Source organism: Serinus canaria, chromosome 4 (assembly GCF_022539315.1).
Source record: "Serinus canaria isolate serCan28SL12 chromosome 4, serCan2020, whole genome shotgun sequence".
In the NCBI taxonomy this organism is placed as follows: Eukaryota; Metazoa; Chordata; class Aves; order Passeriformes; family Fringillidae; genus Serinus; species Serinus canaria.
Window position 1 is genome coordinate 4,455,165 of NC_066317.1, and position 19,409 is coordinate 4,474,573.

The window sequence follows — 19,409 nt, forward strand, 5'->3', positions numbered from 1 at the left end:
GTGGCCACAGAACACAGGGTTATTTATTCTGAGAGACACAAGGCTTCTTGTGGAGATGATGAAACTATAATGGCTGTAAGGAATGGAAGTGATGCTAATCACACAAATGGGTAGCTGTAAATAATACATAGGCACTGCTGTACTTCCTGCCTCCTCTCACAACAGGACACAGTATTAACTATTTTCTGTGCTAGCCTAATGTGGGATCTTGAAGAGAACAACATAGCAAGACAATAAAAACTACAATGAAAGGATACCTATTTATGTCAAATATGTGATGCACAGCTCCATTTTTCAATGCATAACATCCATTCAAAAAACCAAACTACTTTGAGAGAGGCATCTACTGAAAACACTTGCCAAAACACCAATAAACACAGGTAAACAAAGGTGAAGAACTGAAATGAATTGACCAAGCAGCCATAGACGTTTTCCATGCACCTCCAGGGCTGAGTTTTAAAATATTTTTAAAGGAACAAGCACGGTAAATGACGTGGAATTTCTCAATATGACACACAGTAGCACTTCTCTTTGGAGTAGGAATCATTGCAATGACTGACAGAAGACACAGCCTGAGTGTCACTGAGTGAAAATCTGGCTCTACTGAAGCACCTCTTGGGTTAATCAGGAGAAGGATCTGACCAACAGTGCAAAGCCTGGCTAGCACACCTCATTTATGTCATTACAATCTCCTGCCACTTCTCAGCGGTGGGAAGTAGATTAAACTCAACTCCTTCATTACAGTCCCCTTCTGCCCTGCGAGAGCCTTGATTACTCACCCCACGTCTCAGCTGTGCATCTGCCCACGGGGTTCACAACACCTGCAGCAGGAGGAGGTGGCACTGCCCTCCTGCCACAGTGCCTGGGAGCTGTGAGGAGTTACCTTTTTGACTTCGTACTTAATGGCCAGCTTGACGCGGCTCAGCGACGCTCGGTGCCTCTGCGCTTCCAGCGGCTCCGCGTTCAGATCCCCGTTCAGGATGGCCTCCACCTCTTCCGAGTCCCGGCACAGGTCCAGGACGCCGACCACGAAGTCCTTGCACTGCATGGACAGCTTGCGGTAGTCGTTCTGGAACAGGAGGGGGACACAACATGGCCTGTCACAGATGGGCTTAGGAGTCAGTGGTGAGGAGAAAAGGACCTGTACAAATTGATTAAAATGAAGTGTTTGATTTTTACCGTCTCAAGTTCGGAGTGTATCAGATATGACAGAATTTTTGTACAGCAGAATCATTCCTTCTCTGACACAAGGTGAATACCTAACAGCAGCTGTTTAACAGAGCATGGGAACATGTACCATTATATAAAAATAACCTGGATGGGCAACAAGGGGCAGCTGAAAATATAAGAATTTCACAAACAAAGCACAACCAGGACTATTGAAAAAGTAACCTCATTCCTGCAAAAACTTTGCTGACAACTAATGAAGTAATTGCCTCCGAAGCTACAAATATCTTTTAGCTCTTTCTACACTGCTCAAGTGGCTGATTGCTCATTACTCTGATGTACACCAGGTACATTTCCCCCTTTTTTCCTTTTCCCCCTGCCCTTGGAACTTCTCAAACCCAACAACTGGCACAGTGGGTTTCAAAGTAACTGCATAGAGTAACTGAAGGACAAACTTGGGACACCAACATTGTGGACAAAATAACGCAAATTTCCTCTAAGAGTGCTCTAGAAAGAACAGGAGAATTCATCTTCCATACCTGTTCAGTCTTTCCAAGGATATCATATCACCATCAAATATTTGCTGCTCTCTAATCTTCTTCCTCCTCGGACAAAACATTAGTGGCTGCATTTCAGAATTTTTAGCTAACTCTGTGAAGCATGCACGTCTGAAATTTTGCTTGTACTTTTGTTTATACTTGTAAATGTCTCCCACCACCTCTGTGACATGATCTATGAAGTCTTATCTTGATCTCTGCTTCAGCACAAACCTCGGTCTTCAGTTTTGCATCCATGTCCTCTCAGACAGATTCCTAGAAATTTCATATCTGAGACGTGGCCTCTGATTTTCTCATGTGAGGCTACAGCTGGAGGAGGAAACTTGACTCAATCTGCCAATTTTACCCAACTAGAAACAGCACAACCACCTTTTTCAATTACTCCATAGCTTATCTTCAGGTTTTTTTTCCTCCACCAGGCCACCGAAACACTCATTTGAGCCCTCTGCCTCTGCATTTTTTGTGTTTTACTGTTCATTTCCAGATATTCACTTTTCAAAATCACTTTTTGAGGCTGTAGATTTTCCCTTAGAGGTGCCTCTCTTCTCAAAAATGCTTCCTTACTGCTTCTGCCCTCATAATTTTCTCCATTTTTTTTTCCTGAAACCCTCACTTTTTCCTCCTTTCCTATGTAATTTTACCTCCTCCAAAACCACCTACTGGTAGTTTTGCTAAATTTTCAACTTAGCATCTATACAATGAGACAGAGAAACTAATGTACTTTCAAGTAGTTTCAAATTATTTTGGGAAATGATGGGAAAAGAGGCTGCATAGGCTAAGTGCAAGAATCAGCCATCAATCCCATAGGTCAGATTCAGATATGAATCAAAATTAAACATTACTGGAGACAAACAAATACTCCTAGAAGTTGTGTTATTACACAAGACTAACATCCCTGATACAGACTTGGAAACAACCAGTCCTAATCACAGGCCTTAAACAGGATCCTGTTATTTCCTTTGGTCATAGAGGACAAATTAATTCAGTTGTCAGTGAAGCAACAGGATGTAGGGCTATTTTAGATTTGTTTTTGGTAACCAAGGAGAACAAGACAGAAGAGCCAATTATAAAAATAATACTGGGATGTGTGATTAAATTCAGTGAAGGGATAAGCAAGCTTATGGATGACGAAGACTTAGGACTTTGCAGAAGGCAAAGTCTCATAAAAAAGCTAATCAAGGGAGTGAAATATACTTGCCTGCATGGAGGTCTGAAGCAGATAGAGCTTTTACATGAAATGTGATTAGATCTCACACACTACAAAGATAAAAACCCTGCAAAAGAAGACTCCATGATGGTGGCTAGAAAATACCAGCAGTCAAAAAAAAAAAAAAAAAGGAAAAGGAAAACAACAAAGAAGAACAGTCTTTCATGACAGCCTAGTCACGAAAGAGCTTCATCACAGAGGCCTAAACTCTAAGTATAAACTGCTAGAATTCAGGGTTTGTAATATTGAAGTGCTTTATGACATTACACAACCCAAATTTTGTCCTTGTATGAATGAACATGTGCTGTCCAGTTGCAGGGAGAGGCTTAAGTTACAAAGTGTTTCCTCATTATTTTGCTAATTGTGAAGAAATAGAAGTAGTAGTGGATTTCTAATAGTTAGGAAAGAACAAGAGTTATATATATATATATATATAACAAGAGTTATATATATAACAAGGGTTATATACACAAGCTTTGCATGTTTGCCTATCACAAGAGTTACCCAGATTTCTTCTAATAGCAGTAGAATAACAGTAGAAACATGAATGACATGTTTCTTTATCGGTATATGCAGCACTTGCTTATAAAAATGATGCTTATTGCCAGATAAAATTAAAGATATAATGGATGAGTTTTTATTTTGTCCAATTTAAGGATAAAACACAGCCTACATTATTCACAAATGCTGTTATGAGAACTGCAAACCAGTATGTACATTCTTAATATCCTATTCTAGCTTTGAATCTTACAGCAGGAAAACTTGTCAGATTTCCCTCTCCAGGTTTTTATTTACCTATGTATTAGCAAATCAAATTTATCCCAGTCTATCTGATTGCTTTACAGAATTAAACAGACAAACAGTACCTGATTCTCAAACCATCTTCTACCTCTAGGGTGTTGTGTGAATGTCAGAAATTTTAATCTATGGTCCCAGTCATCCAAATCACCTCTGCTCACTCCTGAGAACATACAAATTAAGCTACCAGATCAACACTAACAGTTGCACAAACTTCTCTGTAACATCAAAAAATATCAGCCTACACCATGCACTTCCCAGGCTCCACTGGTGAGGTGACTCCAGCACATTCAGGCCAGCTGATGATGACTGGAATTGCAAAGCTGTGTCTCACAAGCAGTTTCAGAGGAGGACTCTGACACACATCAAAAGCTGGATCTCAGCCTGCCCAAATCTGTGTGTTCTGTTCTCACTCATAACATCAAGTGCTGCCCTGTGAATTCATCTGGAGTCTTGACAAAGAATGTATCAGTCTGTGCGCAAAGAATGAAGCGCACGAACACAAAACCTTCAGCTGATTCCACTGAGGATTCGTAACCACTGCAAAGGAAATTTATACTGAGCCATCAGATGCAGCCAAACAAAATGTAGGGATCTGTGTTCTGTTAGAGGAGCCACACTCCTGCAAGCACCAAAGCTCACGAGCAATGCACAACTAAATCACAGCCATTGTACCGAATCATAAATTTATGTTATTCCCTGGTAAATGGCCACTTGGAAATCGCCTATCTGGTGAGTTTGCACGTGTAACTGTATATGCAAAGAAAGCACATAATTGCACTAATGGTTATGGATCTGGGCCCTGTCCTTTCAAAAGCTGAGCCTAAACCTAGATCAAGCTTGCACACTCTTTGTTAGTTCAGCTGAGACAACACTATGTAAATTTACTTGGAACACTGACAGGTTCTGCTTTTAGATGCACGTCCACATCTTCCGTTGGTTCAGTAGGAGCTTTTAGCAAAACTGGGAACAGGGATTTATCCTATAGAAATCAGGACTACAACCTTTCTGATCCTTGCCAGAGCAATTTCAGCTGGGAGAACTGAGCTTGCTTACACAGGACAGTACTTAGTTGAAAGCTGGTATAAAGAGATAACCACAGGGCTTTTTGGCTACCTTGTCCTCTCTCTTCCCATGGTGACTCCAAAGGAAAGTTCCATTGGCTGTTCTGACTGCCAGATATCCTCCCTTCCCTGGGCAGTAACAGCTTTCAAGTTCCCAGGGAGGAGGGTGAATATCAATTAACTTTGGTGACCCAACCCTGTCATTCCCCAAGCCAAGCTGCGGTGGCCATGGTCTGCTAAAAATAGGAGAACAGGAAAACACTAAAATCGGGAATATCTGTATTGCAATGTATTTTGGGGTGCTACTGGAAAGGAGAAGATAATTCTCCCACTATGGTAATGGTCACTTTTTTACATTAAGACAAGAAACAGTTCCAGTTTTTACAATTTGGTAGCAATACTGACCAAGATCAAACTGAAATTCCTGCTGTCATCTGAAATTCTGCAGGCAATCCCTGGAATGAGGAGACCAGGGGGACTAGGAACACCAAGTCAAGTCAGAGAAATACTGTACTCCCTGCCCTGGCCATGAGAGAATTAAAGAATACGTGGGAAGAAGAAAAGTGGATGCAAAGATCAAAAAGGAATAAGAATGTCAAGAAGAAATAAATATAATAGATGAAGAGCAAAAGGACAAACAGCAGGTTGAAACAAGGATTTCACAATTGGAAGTAAGGAAGCTTGGAGAGGAAAGGACTAGAATGAAATGGTCTTTAAGGCTCTAGTTTCCTCATCTGTTTAAATAATTTTCAGTACTTTTTTTTTGGCTAGGTGTCTTGCATCTTCCAAGATAAATCAGGGCTCGGTGGTTTCTTTGAATCCTTTCTCCTTACTTCTAAAAGGAAAATACAAAACTCTAAAAATCAATGTGATGAATCAGGTTTTATTGAGGAACTGACTGTCATGAATGAATGGCCCAAGTCACCATTCGAATTCACTTGTGCCAACACTGGTTTGTGCTTTACAATTTCTCAGTGTAAAAGATAAGCAAGAGAGGCAGACTGGACTTTGCATATGCAATGGATGCTAGGTTCAATTTAACAAGCAATCACCAGCAAACTTGGCCCTCAGGTGTTTTTAAATAGGTTCCACCTATGCTCTTTCTCTGTGGGAAAACCACCCAGAACAGTATTTTCTGTAGGAGTGCTCTGAATCCTGGAAGCGGAAACATCATGGACCTTAATATTCCATAGATACTGAGAAGAAATTGTGATTTTAACAGATTTGTCCATATTTTTTTTCTTGTGAGAGAGATGAAGTATTTTGCCCATTTTTCTCCACCCTGAAACAGTTCTGCTCAGTGCTGTGCTACAGATTGAATTTGAGTGGAATACTGGAGAATTTCCAGTGATGATCCTAGAGGAGAGTGCAGCAGAAGTCTGCTGGAATGCAAATGCTGGATTAGAAGCCTTCTCCTCTGGGATATGACAAAGCACACAAGTTATCAGCCAAACACCTTCAGATGACAGATCTGTAGGGAAGAAAGCACTGAAAAGGGAGTTGCAGATGGGAGAAACTCCAGGGAAACACTCAGCTCTCCCATCAGGCTTGATAGAAACAGAAGGAAAAAAAAGAGATGTGACATCAATGAGGAGAGTAATTACTTCACTGGAATGTTTTGACGTTGATGAGAAGCTGGAATTTCCACTCCAGCAAGGAGTCTGGAACAATTTTTACTGTAGGTGCCAAAACTGAATCATCTGATACACCTGGCAAGATTAGTAGCCATGTAAGTGCTATCCAAAAATACTGCAATCTGTGAAAACAGTGACTTTCTTGGGGTTTTAGGCATCCCAAAATAGCAGGGAATTACCATTTTAAAAACTGAAATAATTTTTTAAAGCTCTGGTTTGAAATAAAAAGCTCAATCAAAAAACTCCACCTTTTTTCCTCCAAAATTTCAAGCTACTTGTTTTTCTGATGAAATTTGTATGCATGGTATTAGTACCTATAAGATGGGAGTCTCCCATGAATTTCTTTCCACTGTAATTTTTCTATGCAATTCTAATCATCTACATCCTTGCCTAACAAAAACACAATGCAGCTTGCCCTAATTTAGCTTTTGGTGGCAGGGTACTTTTTCATCTGAGGAAAAAGAAAAATCTGACATTTTCCCCTGAATAAATACATTGAGGATGTATTCAATGAATTTGCCAGGTTACACAATACACAGCGTGGTATGAGCGAGTTCCTCCAGCAAAGAGAGGGGAGGAAGGGTTAAAGCTCAATTTTACATTTCATCACTGTGTGTTATAACACATTAATCCTTCTCACCACTGAAAATTTATTTTTAAATTATATTTTACCTCACTCAGCTGAATATGGGCCTATTCTTTCTCAGGAATTTTCTTCCTCTTCTTAACTTCTTCAAGTTAAATTTCACTTGGTTAATTTCTGCTTGTCTTTTTCCAGGTTGTTGTACATTCCTTCTGAGTACTCCACAGGATAAGCAGTGTTTGCTGTTGTTTGGAGAGGTTAATACATTTTTTGTCTCTCTCAGATCATTTTTGAAGATATTAAATGAGCGAGTGGTACCCAACACTGGCCTAGCAGAACCCCAATAAAGTTGCTGCTACACCAAGAGACAATGCTGTGAATATCTCTACCCACTGAGAGCAATCTGTCATTCCCCAAGCCAAGCTTTTCTCATTACAAGCAGTCTACTGGGGTTTGATTTTTGGTGGGGTTTGGCTGCAGGGAGAGAACAGAGAACATGAAAAAAGGTCCTTTTCAAGGTATCCAACTGAACAGAAAAAGCATAAAAAAAAAGCACTGGGCAACACTTAACTAAGCCATTAACTGAAATACATAAAGAAGTCAGGGCACTGACATACAAAACCAGATACAGCTGAAAACCAGGTAAGAGGCCCAACATCTGTAACAGCTGGTTTTGAACACATGACATTCCTGAAAGGTGCATCCCAAAAAAATCCATGGGTATTTTTAACAATTTGGAGGCATCAGTCAAAATCAAGTACAAATTAAGAAGAGGGAATAAGGTCAGCACTGCAGTGCCCCCAAGAAAAGCAAAATGTTTCTGCTTTTTGCACTTATATTACTCAGCATTTGTAAGAACAATCCTTGTGTGCTGCAGCAACCAGAATTGTTTTCTGTCTGCTGCAAGCTTATCATAATGCACACTTTTTCCAGTTTCCAATTTTACCAATTTTCTCCAAACACAGCAGGTGCAAAAGCAGTTTCATTCCATTAAAAATTCCTTCGAAAGGCTTACGTATCAAGAATAAAAGAGACTATAAGATGAGAGGATTTGTAATTGAAAAAGTAGAAGCGCGGGGAATCGTTTCAGCATCTAAGGACAACATGAAGTAGCAGCAACTTTAAAACAATAACAAAGGCAGAGAAACACAAAAACATTACCTTGAATTCTTTTTCAATGTTGGCCAACTTGGCGAGTTCATTGCTGAGCTCGAGAGCAGTGAGCACTGGATCTTCGCTGGAGAGGGACAGATAAGCTGGACTGGCCAGTCCTTTGTACGCATTTATTCTTGACCTGGAGTGACTGAAAGAATCGTGTTTTTGCTTCTCTGTACAGTCATTACATTTGCAGAAATAATCATGAGGTCTTTCTATCCTCGCTCCTTTCATCAACAGCATGTGCACGACTTCGTATTTTTGGCAGTGGGCGGCTAAAATTATGGGAGTGATGTCTGGAGAAAAGCGGGTACCGTCTTCGTCATAGGAATAAAAATCATCATCCTGGAGCTCCTGCTCACAAGGGCTCAGAGTCAGTCGCTTATTTACTGAAAACCCAGGATGATTCAAAATTGCTTCCACTATCCTAATGTAACCCTTGCTGATTGCGAGCAGCAGGGCATCTCCAATCCGTGCCAAGTTCTCTTTTTTTAACAGAAGTTCTGTCACTTCCAAATGTTCATTCCCCACAGCGAGCTGCAAGGCGTTTTGGCCCATGTAGTCAACGCAGTTGACATTCAGTGTCTTTGACTCCTCGAGCATTTTGCGCACCACGGGGATGTTCCCGTACTCGGCAGCATCCAGGAATCGCTCCTCCTCGGCCGTCAGGCTCGTGCCCCTGTTGTTGAACATGAAGGCCGGGCCCCGAATGGCCTGTCGCCTTCCCTTCTCCCTCATCATGGTCATTCGCCTCAAGGACGGGCTCTCTTCGATGTACCTAAGGAGAAAACAAGGAAGAGGTAACAAATTGTCACTCTGGTGGTAATTTGTAACTTCCAATCCTGTGGCTGCAACAACTTATTTTGTGCCTTGTCCTTCGCCCATTTCCTGACAAGCAGTATCCTGAATTGGGATTGCTCTTGCTTGTCTGCAGCCTAAAGGCACTCACAGGCTCAATGCCTCGGGACACTGCTGTTCTCTTAGCATGGTCAAGATTTGTTAACATTTTTCATTCCTTTTAAGACATCGCTCCTCTTCAGAAAGCCCTCCCACACATAAAATGAAAACTCATATACTGCTTTCAGTAGTAATTAATATTATCCATCACAGGCATTCAAGCTGATGGTATAAATAAAGCAATACTTAATGCTTACCATGTTGTAGATGGCATAAAAGTGAGGTGAAAACACATTTTCTTCAGGATGTCTTGCCAAGCAACCTGTGATCAAGCCTGATCACAGCTTCTTGTGTTACTACTAGAAATGTTAAACCTGGAAACTTCTACTCACAAGTTACTTTGGTCAAATTACAGATTTTTGGAAAACAATACTACATATACATTCAGCAGACTTTCTGCAACTGCACTGCTCACAGGCTCCAAACACCATGAGTCATCCAGTACAGACTGGGATCAGCTCTCACTCCAGTGGACTCCTGCAATGCTGTGAATTGTGTTGGACCTGTTTCTACATCACCCATTTCAGGAGCTGAGAGGGTCTGTGTATACAATCTTGTACCATAATTAAAAAAAAAAAAAAAAAAAAAGGCAAAGACTTAATGAATTAAAATTGGGATAACTGCTGCACTAGAAAGAGGAAACCTGGGTGTAGCAAAGTGAGATGTTTTAAAGGAAAATGAGAACTAGGGAACCCATGAACTTTCCAGAAACCAGTCACAAGAGAAGAAAGAGGGAGGAAAGAGAAGTGTAACAGGTGAAAAGAATGGGTGAGCAAGCTAATTTGGCAAACACAGAAACTGGAATTATGAAGCAGTGAATGTACTGAGAGAGCAGGCAGATTGGATGCTGAGCTGGATCTAGCAAGGCAAGGAAACTAGAGAGGGGTGGGGAGGTTCACGGCAGTGAGACTGGATAGAAATTGCAAAGAGAAGGGACCTTGGATAGAAATTGCAAAGAGAAGGGACCTAGGATGAAAGGCTGAGGAGCAGACACTGCCTAGCTGGAGAAAACAGCAGCAGGAGACAACTGCCTGGCAAGGTCTGGAACAACAGAATGGATGGGATCAGGCCACAGTGGTCACAGCTGCGGGAAGAACAGAAGCACTTGTGCCTGCTGGAGCAGAGGCCTAAAAAAAACATACTCAGGATACCCCAACCTTCCTTCACCACCATCTGCACATAAATATGAAACCAGCCAGCAATCTCCCTTGCCTTTTCTAGTCCAGCTCAACAGCGAGGAAGGCAGCCTGCAACTGCTATCAGTTAATCCAGTAGCTCAAGGGACAAAGATCACTTGAGATGATTTGATGGGCATGGAGACACCAAGTGCTGCTGATAAACAATGTGACTCAATGGAGGGTGTGCTTTGAATACATACAATGCCATATATATATATATATATATATACACACAATACATAGAGATAAAGAAATATTTCAAGTTCCAAATTTGTTTCTTAGGTCCTACATGGCTCTCTTCCTCATCTTTAGAAAAAAGAACCGTTGGCTCCCATCTTCCAGGAGCATTGTGAAAATTAATTTTTTTTTTCACTTTGCTGAAAAACTCAGACACACGAGTAAAATGCCAGACAGAAAAACTGAAAAGGAAATTAATCCTTCTACGCTCAGTACATTAGAAGAGATGTGAGTCCATGCAATGAACGCCAAGGGCAAACCAAAATATTAAACAGCCCTTTCTAAGCAAACCCTGTCAGTCTGCAAAAAACACAGAAGCAAGGGAAAAATGCCACATGCACCTTGGGGCACGCAAGGGCTCTGCATTAAAGTGGATACAGTAGCACCTGCATGGGCAGCTTTGGAAGGCAAACATCCAAACTGATGCAGGTTCAAACCCACAGACAGAAAACAGCCTCCTAAGTGCTGGTGGGGGTTGATTTTTGTGGGTGTGGTCTCTCAACAACCAGCTCTGTTGCTCTGTTGACACTGCACAAAATATGCCCATTGCCATCGCTGGACGCAGCACTGCCAGCCCAGAAGTTGTCATTGGGCAGAACTAATTCCATTCAGGCTGTAAGGATAGGCCTGCCCTTCCAGCTATCTACATCAAAATGTACAATCTTAATCACTTCATCACAGCTACAAACATCCTAAAATCCAGTCCAAGCCCCGAGCATTTCAGTGAACACAACTGGGCAGCTCAGTTGCACATCAAGCAAAGAGACTGTGAAACTCATTAGCAAGGGCAGGTCTCTCCTGGGATGAAGCATTTGATCTTTTCACCTTGTAATCTGTGGCTGGCATTTCTGGACTACCTGAAATAGCCTGAGTGGCACCACAGTATAAGCAATGCTAACTGCTATTTACTTTTTGAAAGATGTGGCAAAACTGCTCTGGCAAACACGACATGATCCATTCTTTTTTTCTTTTTTTTTCACTTCTGTACCACTTTCTTTAGATCTATAAAAAAGGCTGCATAACAGAGAGGATTTGTAACTCTGTTAAACACAGAATTGATTTAATGTCTTAAACCTCAGGCATATTTCCCACTTAGGAGTACTCAGAAATAAAGAATTGAGCCCAGAGTGCACATTGTGAACAGCCACAGTGCGCTGCTATCTTATTCCCCAGCAAAATCAGAAGTAAAACCAGATACATTGTCTTCTTACAGTTTCTCTTTAAACAAGGTCTTATTGTCTTTTTTGCTGTTACACTTCCACTCATCCTCCACATCCAAAATCACACAGATACAAAAATGTAGTGTTTAATGTTATGAAGAAAAAAAATTATAGCTATTAAAAATGTAACAAAGACAAAACAAATTGACTCATGCTTCTTGCTTCAAGAAGACTCTAAACTGCCAATTTGAATCTCATTTATCTTTTGTGAAATCCACAATACATTTGTTCTTATATACTCAGTTTAGTTTTTCAGCATAATTTGAAATATGACATTTATTTCCATTTTATCTACCTTCGTTTCAGACCGCACTATCTGGGTGATCACTGAGGTGATTCATCTGACTTCTGCAGGGACACACACATCCTTTCAAAAGTGCCCTTTCAAGAGAGGCTTCCTAGGAAGGAAGATATCCTTAAGTGTAAACTTTGTGACAGAAATAATGTATCTGAAGTGACTGCAATACCTCCTCAAAATAAAGATGGATGATGCTTGGTATTTATTGACTAAAATATTGTCAAGACATCTCCAAAAAAACGAAAAGCAAAAAATCTTGTGCAGCACCACAGGGCCACAAGGCTGCTGTGTTCATCCACACTTCTCCCCTCTTTTTTTCCACTTTTCCCTCAGCAAATTCAAGGACCTTGGAGCCAGCATAGCTCTGGTCAGAGTAATGCATGCAACAATCATGTACAAGGTCTCCTATTCCATTTTCTGCTTTCATTTTCTTACATCTAATATTTTAGCTATCCCAAAGTATGAATAAAATAGTTAGAATTTTAGTTTTAAGTGTTTGACCATTTTCAGCATATTTTATATACATTATTCTTTGCCATCTGAAACAATCAAACCGGGAAAATTTCAGGTTGCATCTCTCAACAACATTAGAGTAGCTTAAAAATATGATTAAAATAGAACTAAGTGTGCATTAATTACTCGTGTTCTTTTTGCAAAGCCTTTAAAGTTCAAATACTCAGCCTTGTCTCTGTAAGGTGTTGACAACCTACATTTAAAAAAGAGGGAAGGAGAGATGTGAATCATGATGCTCCTCTTCCCAAATCTTCCAAATAGTTGAAAGAACACATACACAAAATCTTCCAAATAGTTGAAAGAACACATACACAAAAACATAAAAACATCTGTAGAATGCATGGCCTTAAAACCACAAAAGAACCAAGTAAGAAAAATGCCTAATTATTCTGTATTAATTAATCAGTAGAGATAAGGAAGGATGAAACTGGAGATCAGTCATGTTAACTGAATGAAGCACACCTGTCCCACCACATCTGGACACATTTCACTTGGCCCTGAGCCTGCAGCAGTTAGGCAGCTGTTTTGAGGAACTCAAACTTCACTGGAAAGAAGGAGGAACGTCAGGAACTGTGCAGCAACCTCCAGGATCACTCATTCCTCAGCTCTGCTTTGCAGCAGAGCTCCCACATGAGTGAGGCCAAGGCTCCCAAAGGAGCACATTACCTTTCTAGACCTTTACCTCATGATAAGCATCACAAGCTCTCAGACACAGCAATGTTGTGTGCACTCTGAACAATTAATTGGTTCATTACAGACCTGGTAAATAAGACACAAAAATCTATCCTACATTACAACATGTTTATGCTTACCTCATGTATTTTAATCTAAAATGTATGACCTTCATATGGGAAATAAAAAATTATTTTAAAAAAGATTTTCCACGGAATAATCAATGCCCACTTGTCTCCTCTTTTCTGCACACATCACATTTACTATGACCTTACATTGCATCATATCCTTGCCTGGTCAGAGTTATTCCTACAAGGAATGTACAAAGCAAGACATTTGAGCAGCACAGCAACTGCAAAGGGCTGGAAAAAAGCACAACAATCTCTCTGCTTCTGCCATGGGCTGTTTCAATTACAGATTTCTACTCTGTTGCTCTACCTATCCCTTTTCATGTTCAATCTAGAACTGCAGCAGAAAAGAAATGTGGGATGAAAAGTTGACCTGAGAATTCCTTTTTCCTTATCCCGCTCATTATCTACAGCAATCCAAAGGATTTATAGTCTTGTTTCTAAGTCTACTTTTTAACACTGCACACAACATGAGCAATTTTAAAGGAAAGGAGAGTAGCTGGAGAAACAGAGATTTTTATCCTGGGTCTTCCCAGATCCATAGAGCAATTTGTGCTGAAGAACAGGATGTTACTCCCCCTGAACTATCACATGCAATAAAAGATGGCATCAACAATTTACAAGCAGTTTACCCCCCTGCTAAACTACAGTACATTAGTGATCCTGATTCCATTCTAGCCCTGAAAAGGAAATGCAGCCCAGTGGTAACAAACAGATCTGATAAGTACATAATGCCAACAGCTCTTAAAAGAAGCAACACCCGAGTCAGACGAGCAGGAGATGCAGATCGTGCCTCTTGTTTCTGCCAAAAGTCACCTCTGAGGTCCAGTTTTAAAATCAAAGACTCATAATTGCCATACAAAAGTGCTCAGACATGCACATACACAAGAGCAGCCTTGTAGCTAATGTCTCCTGAGATTTCTCAAACTAAGCCATCTCAAGTGTTTTATTTGTTACTGCAACAGAAAAATACAGTTCTTCCATGTGAGGAAGCAGCTCCTGGCTCTGAGTAGGACACAAGCAGCACTGGAGGAGCTATCCCCCATCCTCACTGCCCCACCCAAAGGAAGGCTTTCCCACCTCTCCAAGCTCTGCTTCCCATTTGTCAGAATGGACCCCTGGTAAATTTGTTTCTTCACCACTAAAACTGGCATCTCCTTCATGCATGCTGGCTCATGTTCCAAAAAATTTGGGAGTCCCTGCACCAAAATCCAAAATGCATTAAATGAGAGCTTCCTTTTCCTTTCTGTGAGCTACTGCTTGGGTTTTCCAGAAGAGGGAGGCTAATTCAGCTGAACAGCAGAACATAAATCAGGCCAGCTGCAAGATCTGACTGAGGTCTATACTCTCCCACTGGTCTGAAACTACATAATCCATCATCCAAAATGCCCTCATGTCATTTCACAGAAGTGCTGGCTCCAAACTGGAAAGATTTAGTCCAAAAAAATGGAAAAAAATTTACTGTGAAATATCAGGAGGAGGTGTACGTGCACTTAGGGGATGGAACAAACTCTTGCCCCACAAAACTATGCGGAGCTTTTTCTGACCATGACCCTTCAATAACTCCTCAAAGGAAAATACCAACCATCTGAATTCCTGTGGGAAAAAAAAGGACCATCTATTGATGGCAGGAGGGGATCTATACACACACAGAACAAGGCAAACATCTCACCAGGAAAGAACCAAGTTAACAGGGCTGTACCAACAAAGAATTGTAAAGCTCCTTTGAAACTTAGTCCTTTCTTTGTGTTCTGTCTCTCCAGCCAGAAAACTACAATGTGATTTTCAGAGAGACTCAGGAAGTCAGGTATCTGATGCCTACTACATTTAATTTACAGGTTTTGTCCACCTTTTCCCCACTGGGACATAGAGTACCCTCTGAAACAAGTATTACCTCCAGTCTGCAATCTTAGTGGGAATCCAAGGTTAATTACTTTTTTTTTCCAGCAATATTTGGCACAGGAGGGAGCCAGCTGTACACTGACAGGCACTTTGCACAGGCTGCTGCTTTCAGAGATTTCAAAACCCAACGATGTCTGTCTTTGTGGGCAAACTACTTCACCTCTTCCTGCCTCTTTCCCCTATGCCTCGTGCTGAATATTTACACTACAAATCCTTCCAGCCAAGGATTCTCACTCTGTGCCTGCTACAGCCTGACATCTGTCAATCTGAGCACATCAGGAGCAAGCTGATGCTCATCTCCATCTCAATAACATACACAATAATTTTAGGCACTAGCACCAAACACAGAATGTTACTCCAGGAGAAAAATCCCACTGCTACACCAAGGATGATGACAGTCACATAACAGGGAAAATCTAGTTCTGGGTTTTTGCCTCTGTGCCCCAACAGTTCAATACACTGCTACTACATGAATCCATGTCAGCCCTTTTGTCAGTTCATTGGGCTCACAGACTCCCAGGATATAAAGAATAGTCTACCAGAAACCATTCCATGAGACAGAGCTCACTCCAGGCTCAAACACCTACAGCTGTGTAAACTGAACTCCAGTTTGATCCCCCCCCCCCGTGGTGTAGTACCCATTTCTTCAACACAGGAGTATGTCAACCTCTCTAGAAGGACACTTGGGACCCAGAAGTTGAGGACTCATAGCTTACCATTCATCTGAGCCAGCTTCAACTGTCTAAAAATAATGTGTCCAAGTCTCTTTTTATGGCAGATAAAGACAGGCACCTCCGAAAAAGAAGATAAATTGCTATGCTGCTTTTCCCACTGCTATTTCTGCTCCCATTCCATCATCTACATGGGAGTCTAGACAAGTAACTCAAGCACAACTAACTTTCTGACAGCTGAAGACATGTGAAAGACCAATTCACTCAAAGTGCAAGTTGCTGGGCACAATTCTTTTGAATTTCTGCACAGGGATGGAAAACCCCACTTTTATTTGTGGTTATCCCATTCTAAGCACTACCCTAATTATTTCTGTATTTTACACTTGTCTCTGGGGTGATTTTAATTAAGGCTTCTACAAATGCTGAATATCTTATCTTAAAATTCAGTGTTTGCTATCTGGTAATTAAAATATTGAATTAAGAACTAGACGTTGTCATGAAAACATAAAATAGTCAAGCAATCCTCTGAGGTTAGGTCTACCTAAACTGCAGCATGTTATAAAAATTGGTGAATTATTCATGGACAACCTACATTTTGCAAGTCAGGGAAAAGAAAGTTAACATGCCTACTAGTAAAATTGAATGCATTTATCTTCCAGTAAGCCTAGCTGCACGGGCAGCATCTCTTTATATATCTACATAGATGGATGTTTAGGATTGTGCCTTTGAAAAAAAACGGATAGTTTGGAACAGCACATCCAAGCAGGAGAAGGTGCATCTCCACAACTAAGGTTTTTCTGCACAGGTGTCCCAGATTTCTGTGGGGAATTCAGTTTTATCGCAGCATAGCTTTTAAAAATATAGAAGAATAAAGCGGATGCATTAGCAATGGGTTCTCTTAACCTTAACCGAGCCAACAATTAGTCAATATCTCGGCAACTACACTTGCATCCGGGGGGAAAACAATGAAGGGACGGACTTTTCTCTGCCCCGGCACACACCTGTGCCCGCCTGACGCCGAGGAAGCAGAGCCAGGGCTGGGGAGGGGTCAGGGCAACCCAGGACCGGACGGTGCCTTCGGGGCGCTTGGAGCCCAGCGGCCGCTCCCGCTCCCGCCCGCGCTGCCGGGGCCGGCCGGGACGGGGCCGCATCCCCGGGCCCAAAACTCGCCGGGAGCCGCTTCCCTTCCCTGCTCCCGGGAAGTTGGCGGGCAGCCCCCTCCGAACACCGCCCCGGGCCCCACTTACATGGTGCTGGCAAAAGGGGGGGGCGGGTAGTATCCGTAGGGCTCCCGGAGGGTTTTGACAGCTCTTTGCGGCGGCGGAGGGGGCTCCGGCCCCCCATTGACGCCTCTCCAGCCGCGGCGCCGGCGCTGCTGCTCCTCTTCCTCTGCCCCTTCCTCCTCCTCCTCCTGCTGCGGGGGGAAGGTCACTCTCCCCTGCTCCTTGCCCTTCCTGCTCTTGCTCGACATGGTCAGGGTCCCCTTAGGCGGCGGCGAGCGCCGCTGCTCCCACTCCCGGCCGGCCTCGTCCGGCAGCGTGTGCGGCGGGGAAGGAGGCAGGAGAAAGAGGAAGGAGACACAAGCCCTGCTCGGCGGGGGACAGAGCACCTGGAGTGGACAAACCCCTCACCACAATCCCATGGCCACCCCGCCACCCGTCGGCAAGCCGGCACGATGTTCAGCCTGGCAGCAGGAGCCGGGGACTGCCGGCGAAGCGAGCAAGAGACAGGGCTCCCAGCAGCGGTGGCGGCGGCGACTCTGCCCTCCTCCTCCTCCTTCTCTTCTGCCTGTCATCATCCCTCGCTAGGACGGCATCATCACGAAGGCAGCGGGGCCACGGAGAGCGCACCCGCCTCCCGCAGCGAGCGCTCGGGAGAGGAGGAGACGCTCCCGTCCCACCTCCGCCCCTCAAGGCCCGGGAGCGGGGGGGCGTGAGGGGGCGGCGCGCTGCCACAGGAGCGCTACAAATGCCCCTCAGCCGCCCACTGCTGCTGCTGCCGGCTTGTGGTAAATCCTGTTGTCGCCGAGCCGGGCGTGAGGGGAGCCCTCGGGTGGTGCCTGGCGGGCCGGGCGTGAGGGGAGTCCTCAGGAAGTGCCCGCTGAGCCGGGTGTGAGGGGAGCTCTCGAGAGGTGCCCGCCAAGCTGGCGCCGAGTCCTGAGGGAGCCCGGAGCCGTGAGGCGGGGGTCTGTCAGCCGCAAGGTAATTTTGGCCAAAACGGCCCAAAAGCGGCCAACAGCCCGGCCAAAGCTGCACCCAAGCTCGGCAGGTACTTAGAGAAATATCCAGCCCCACAGCTGAAGTTGGAATTTGCAGGTAAAAAAAAGAGGCGCCTTAGACTGACTTACCGAGCGAGCCGAGGTTCCCCAAAGTGTTCCAGATGTCTCTGCCTTAGGCTTGACTATTTTATTTCTGTGTGGTGCCAAGCTGAAAAACAGTGGGAGGATGCTGAGACGCCCATGGCATGTAATCAGAACGAATTATGCTCTATAGAGCCCAGTCACAAAGATTCCTGCTATACAGAGATGTATTACCTCTTTCGTTATTATGAGATTGTTTTTTTTTTTTTGGTGCGTTATTTCACAGGGAAAATTATTTTGTGAGGGCAACCCCTTTACAATCAAGGCAGAGCCTGTATGCTTTTTCATGCAGAACATACAGAATGGTAGGTTGCATTAACACATATAGAGTGCATGTGTTAATTTATATATAATAAAGCCATTACCCTGTCTGCATCCTGCTGAGATGCCATTTTTCTCTTGATTTAAACTTTTTTGAGCAGTATTGGTATAAATTTCCATGAAACTACATTGCAAATCTGCATTCAGGTGCTGCTGAAATTGAAGTTTATTTAAGCTTTCCAATTACTTCAGAGAAAGTGGACTTTCAATCCCCGTATTGCCACTGAGATGAAATTCTCATTTGTGAGCATCATCAAGTAGTGTTAGTGTAAAATACTTATTAGTTCACGTTGTTTTCAGTACCATCCCTGGTTTTGCCTTTGTTGTTTTCTCTATGTATGTAGTTTATCCTTGTGAAGCACAGGAAAAGCCATCCAACAGTTTCACAGAGATAATTTTCTCAGCTATGGCTTTGAAGGTAGAAGAAGGCTTTGTTTTCATCAGTTTAATGAACTTGCATCTTGTACTGTTTAGGGAAGTGGTTTTTATGTTTTTCATCACATGCAGAAGCCCTTTGACCTTCAGTGGAATTATGCGCACAACAGAGCAAATTTTGCTTTCTAAGAAACTAATATCTTGTGTAGCTGCTGTTGCTCTGAAGTGCTTGGGGTTATTAGTTTCAGACAGTCTAGGTGTTTAACCTAATTATACATCTATATCAGTGTTATACATTTTAAAGCACAGCCATGCAGCAATCTGTCTGCATCAAACCTTGTCTTCTTGCAGGGATCCTTTGACTTAAAAAATGGTACTGCCCATATTGTGTTCTTTTTATAAAAAAATTCCTC

The 19,409-nt window shown here is 42.8% G+C and overlaps 1 protein-coding gene across 2 annotated transcripts in view; it reads right to left on the reverse strand.

Annotated features, from left to right (window-relative positions):
- TRPC3 (transient receptor potential cation channel subfamily C member 3) overlaps positions 1 to 18,329 on the reverse strand; it is a 33,010-nt gene extending 14,681 nt beyond the window's left edge. The window contains exons 1-3 of one of the 2 annotated variants that reach the window (XM_030239429.2): positions 18,289 to 18,329; positions 8,172 to 8,943; positions 884 to 1,069 (exon numbers count right to left, since the gene is read on the reverse strand). In XM_030239429.2, the coding sequence (XP_030095289.1) occupies positions 884 to 1,069; positions 8,172 to 8,912 (927 nt within the window). In that variant the 5' untranslated portion in view covers positions 8,913 to 8,943; positions 18,289 to 18,329. Of the gene's footprint in view, positions 1 to 883; positions 1,070 to 8,171; positions 8,944 to 17,188; positions 17,791 to 18,288 lie in introns of those variants that run through there. The other variant, XM_009096297.4, reaches the window with a different exon arrangement.
- Between the last annotated feature and the right edge of the window lie 1,080 nt (positions 18,330 to 19,409).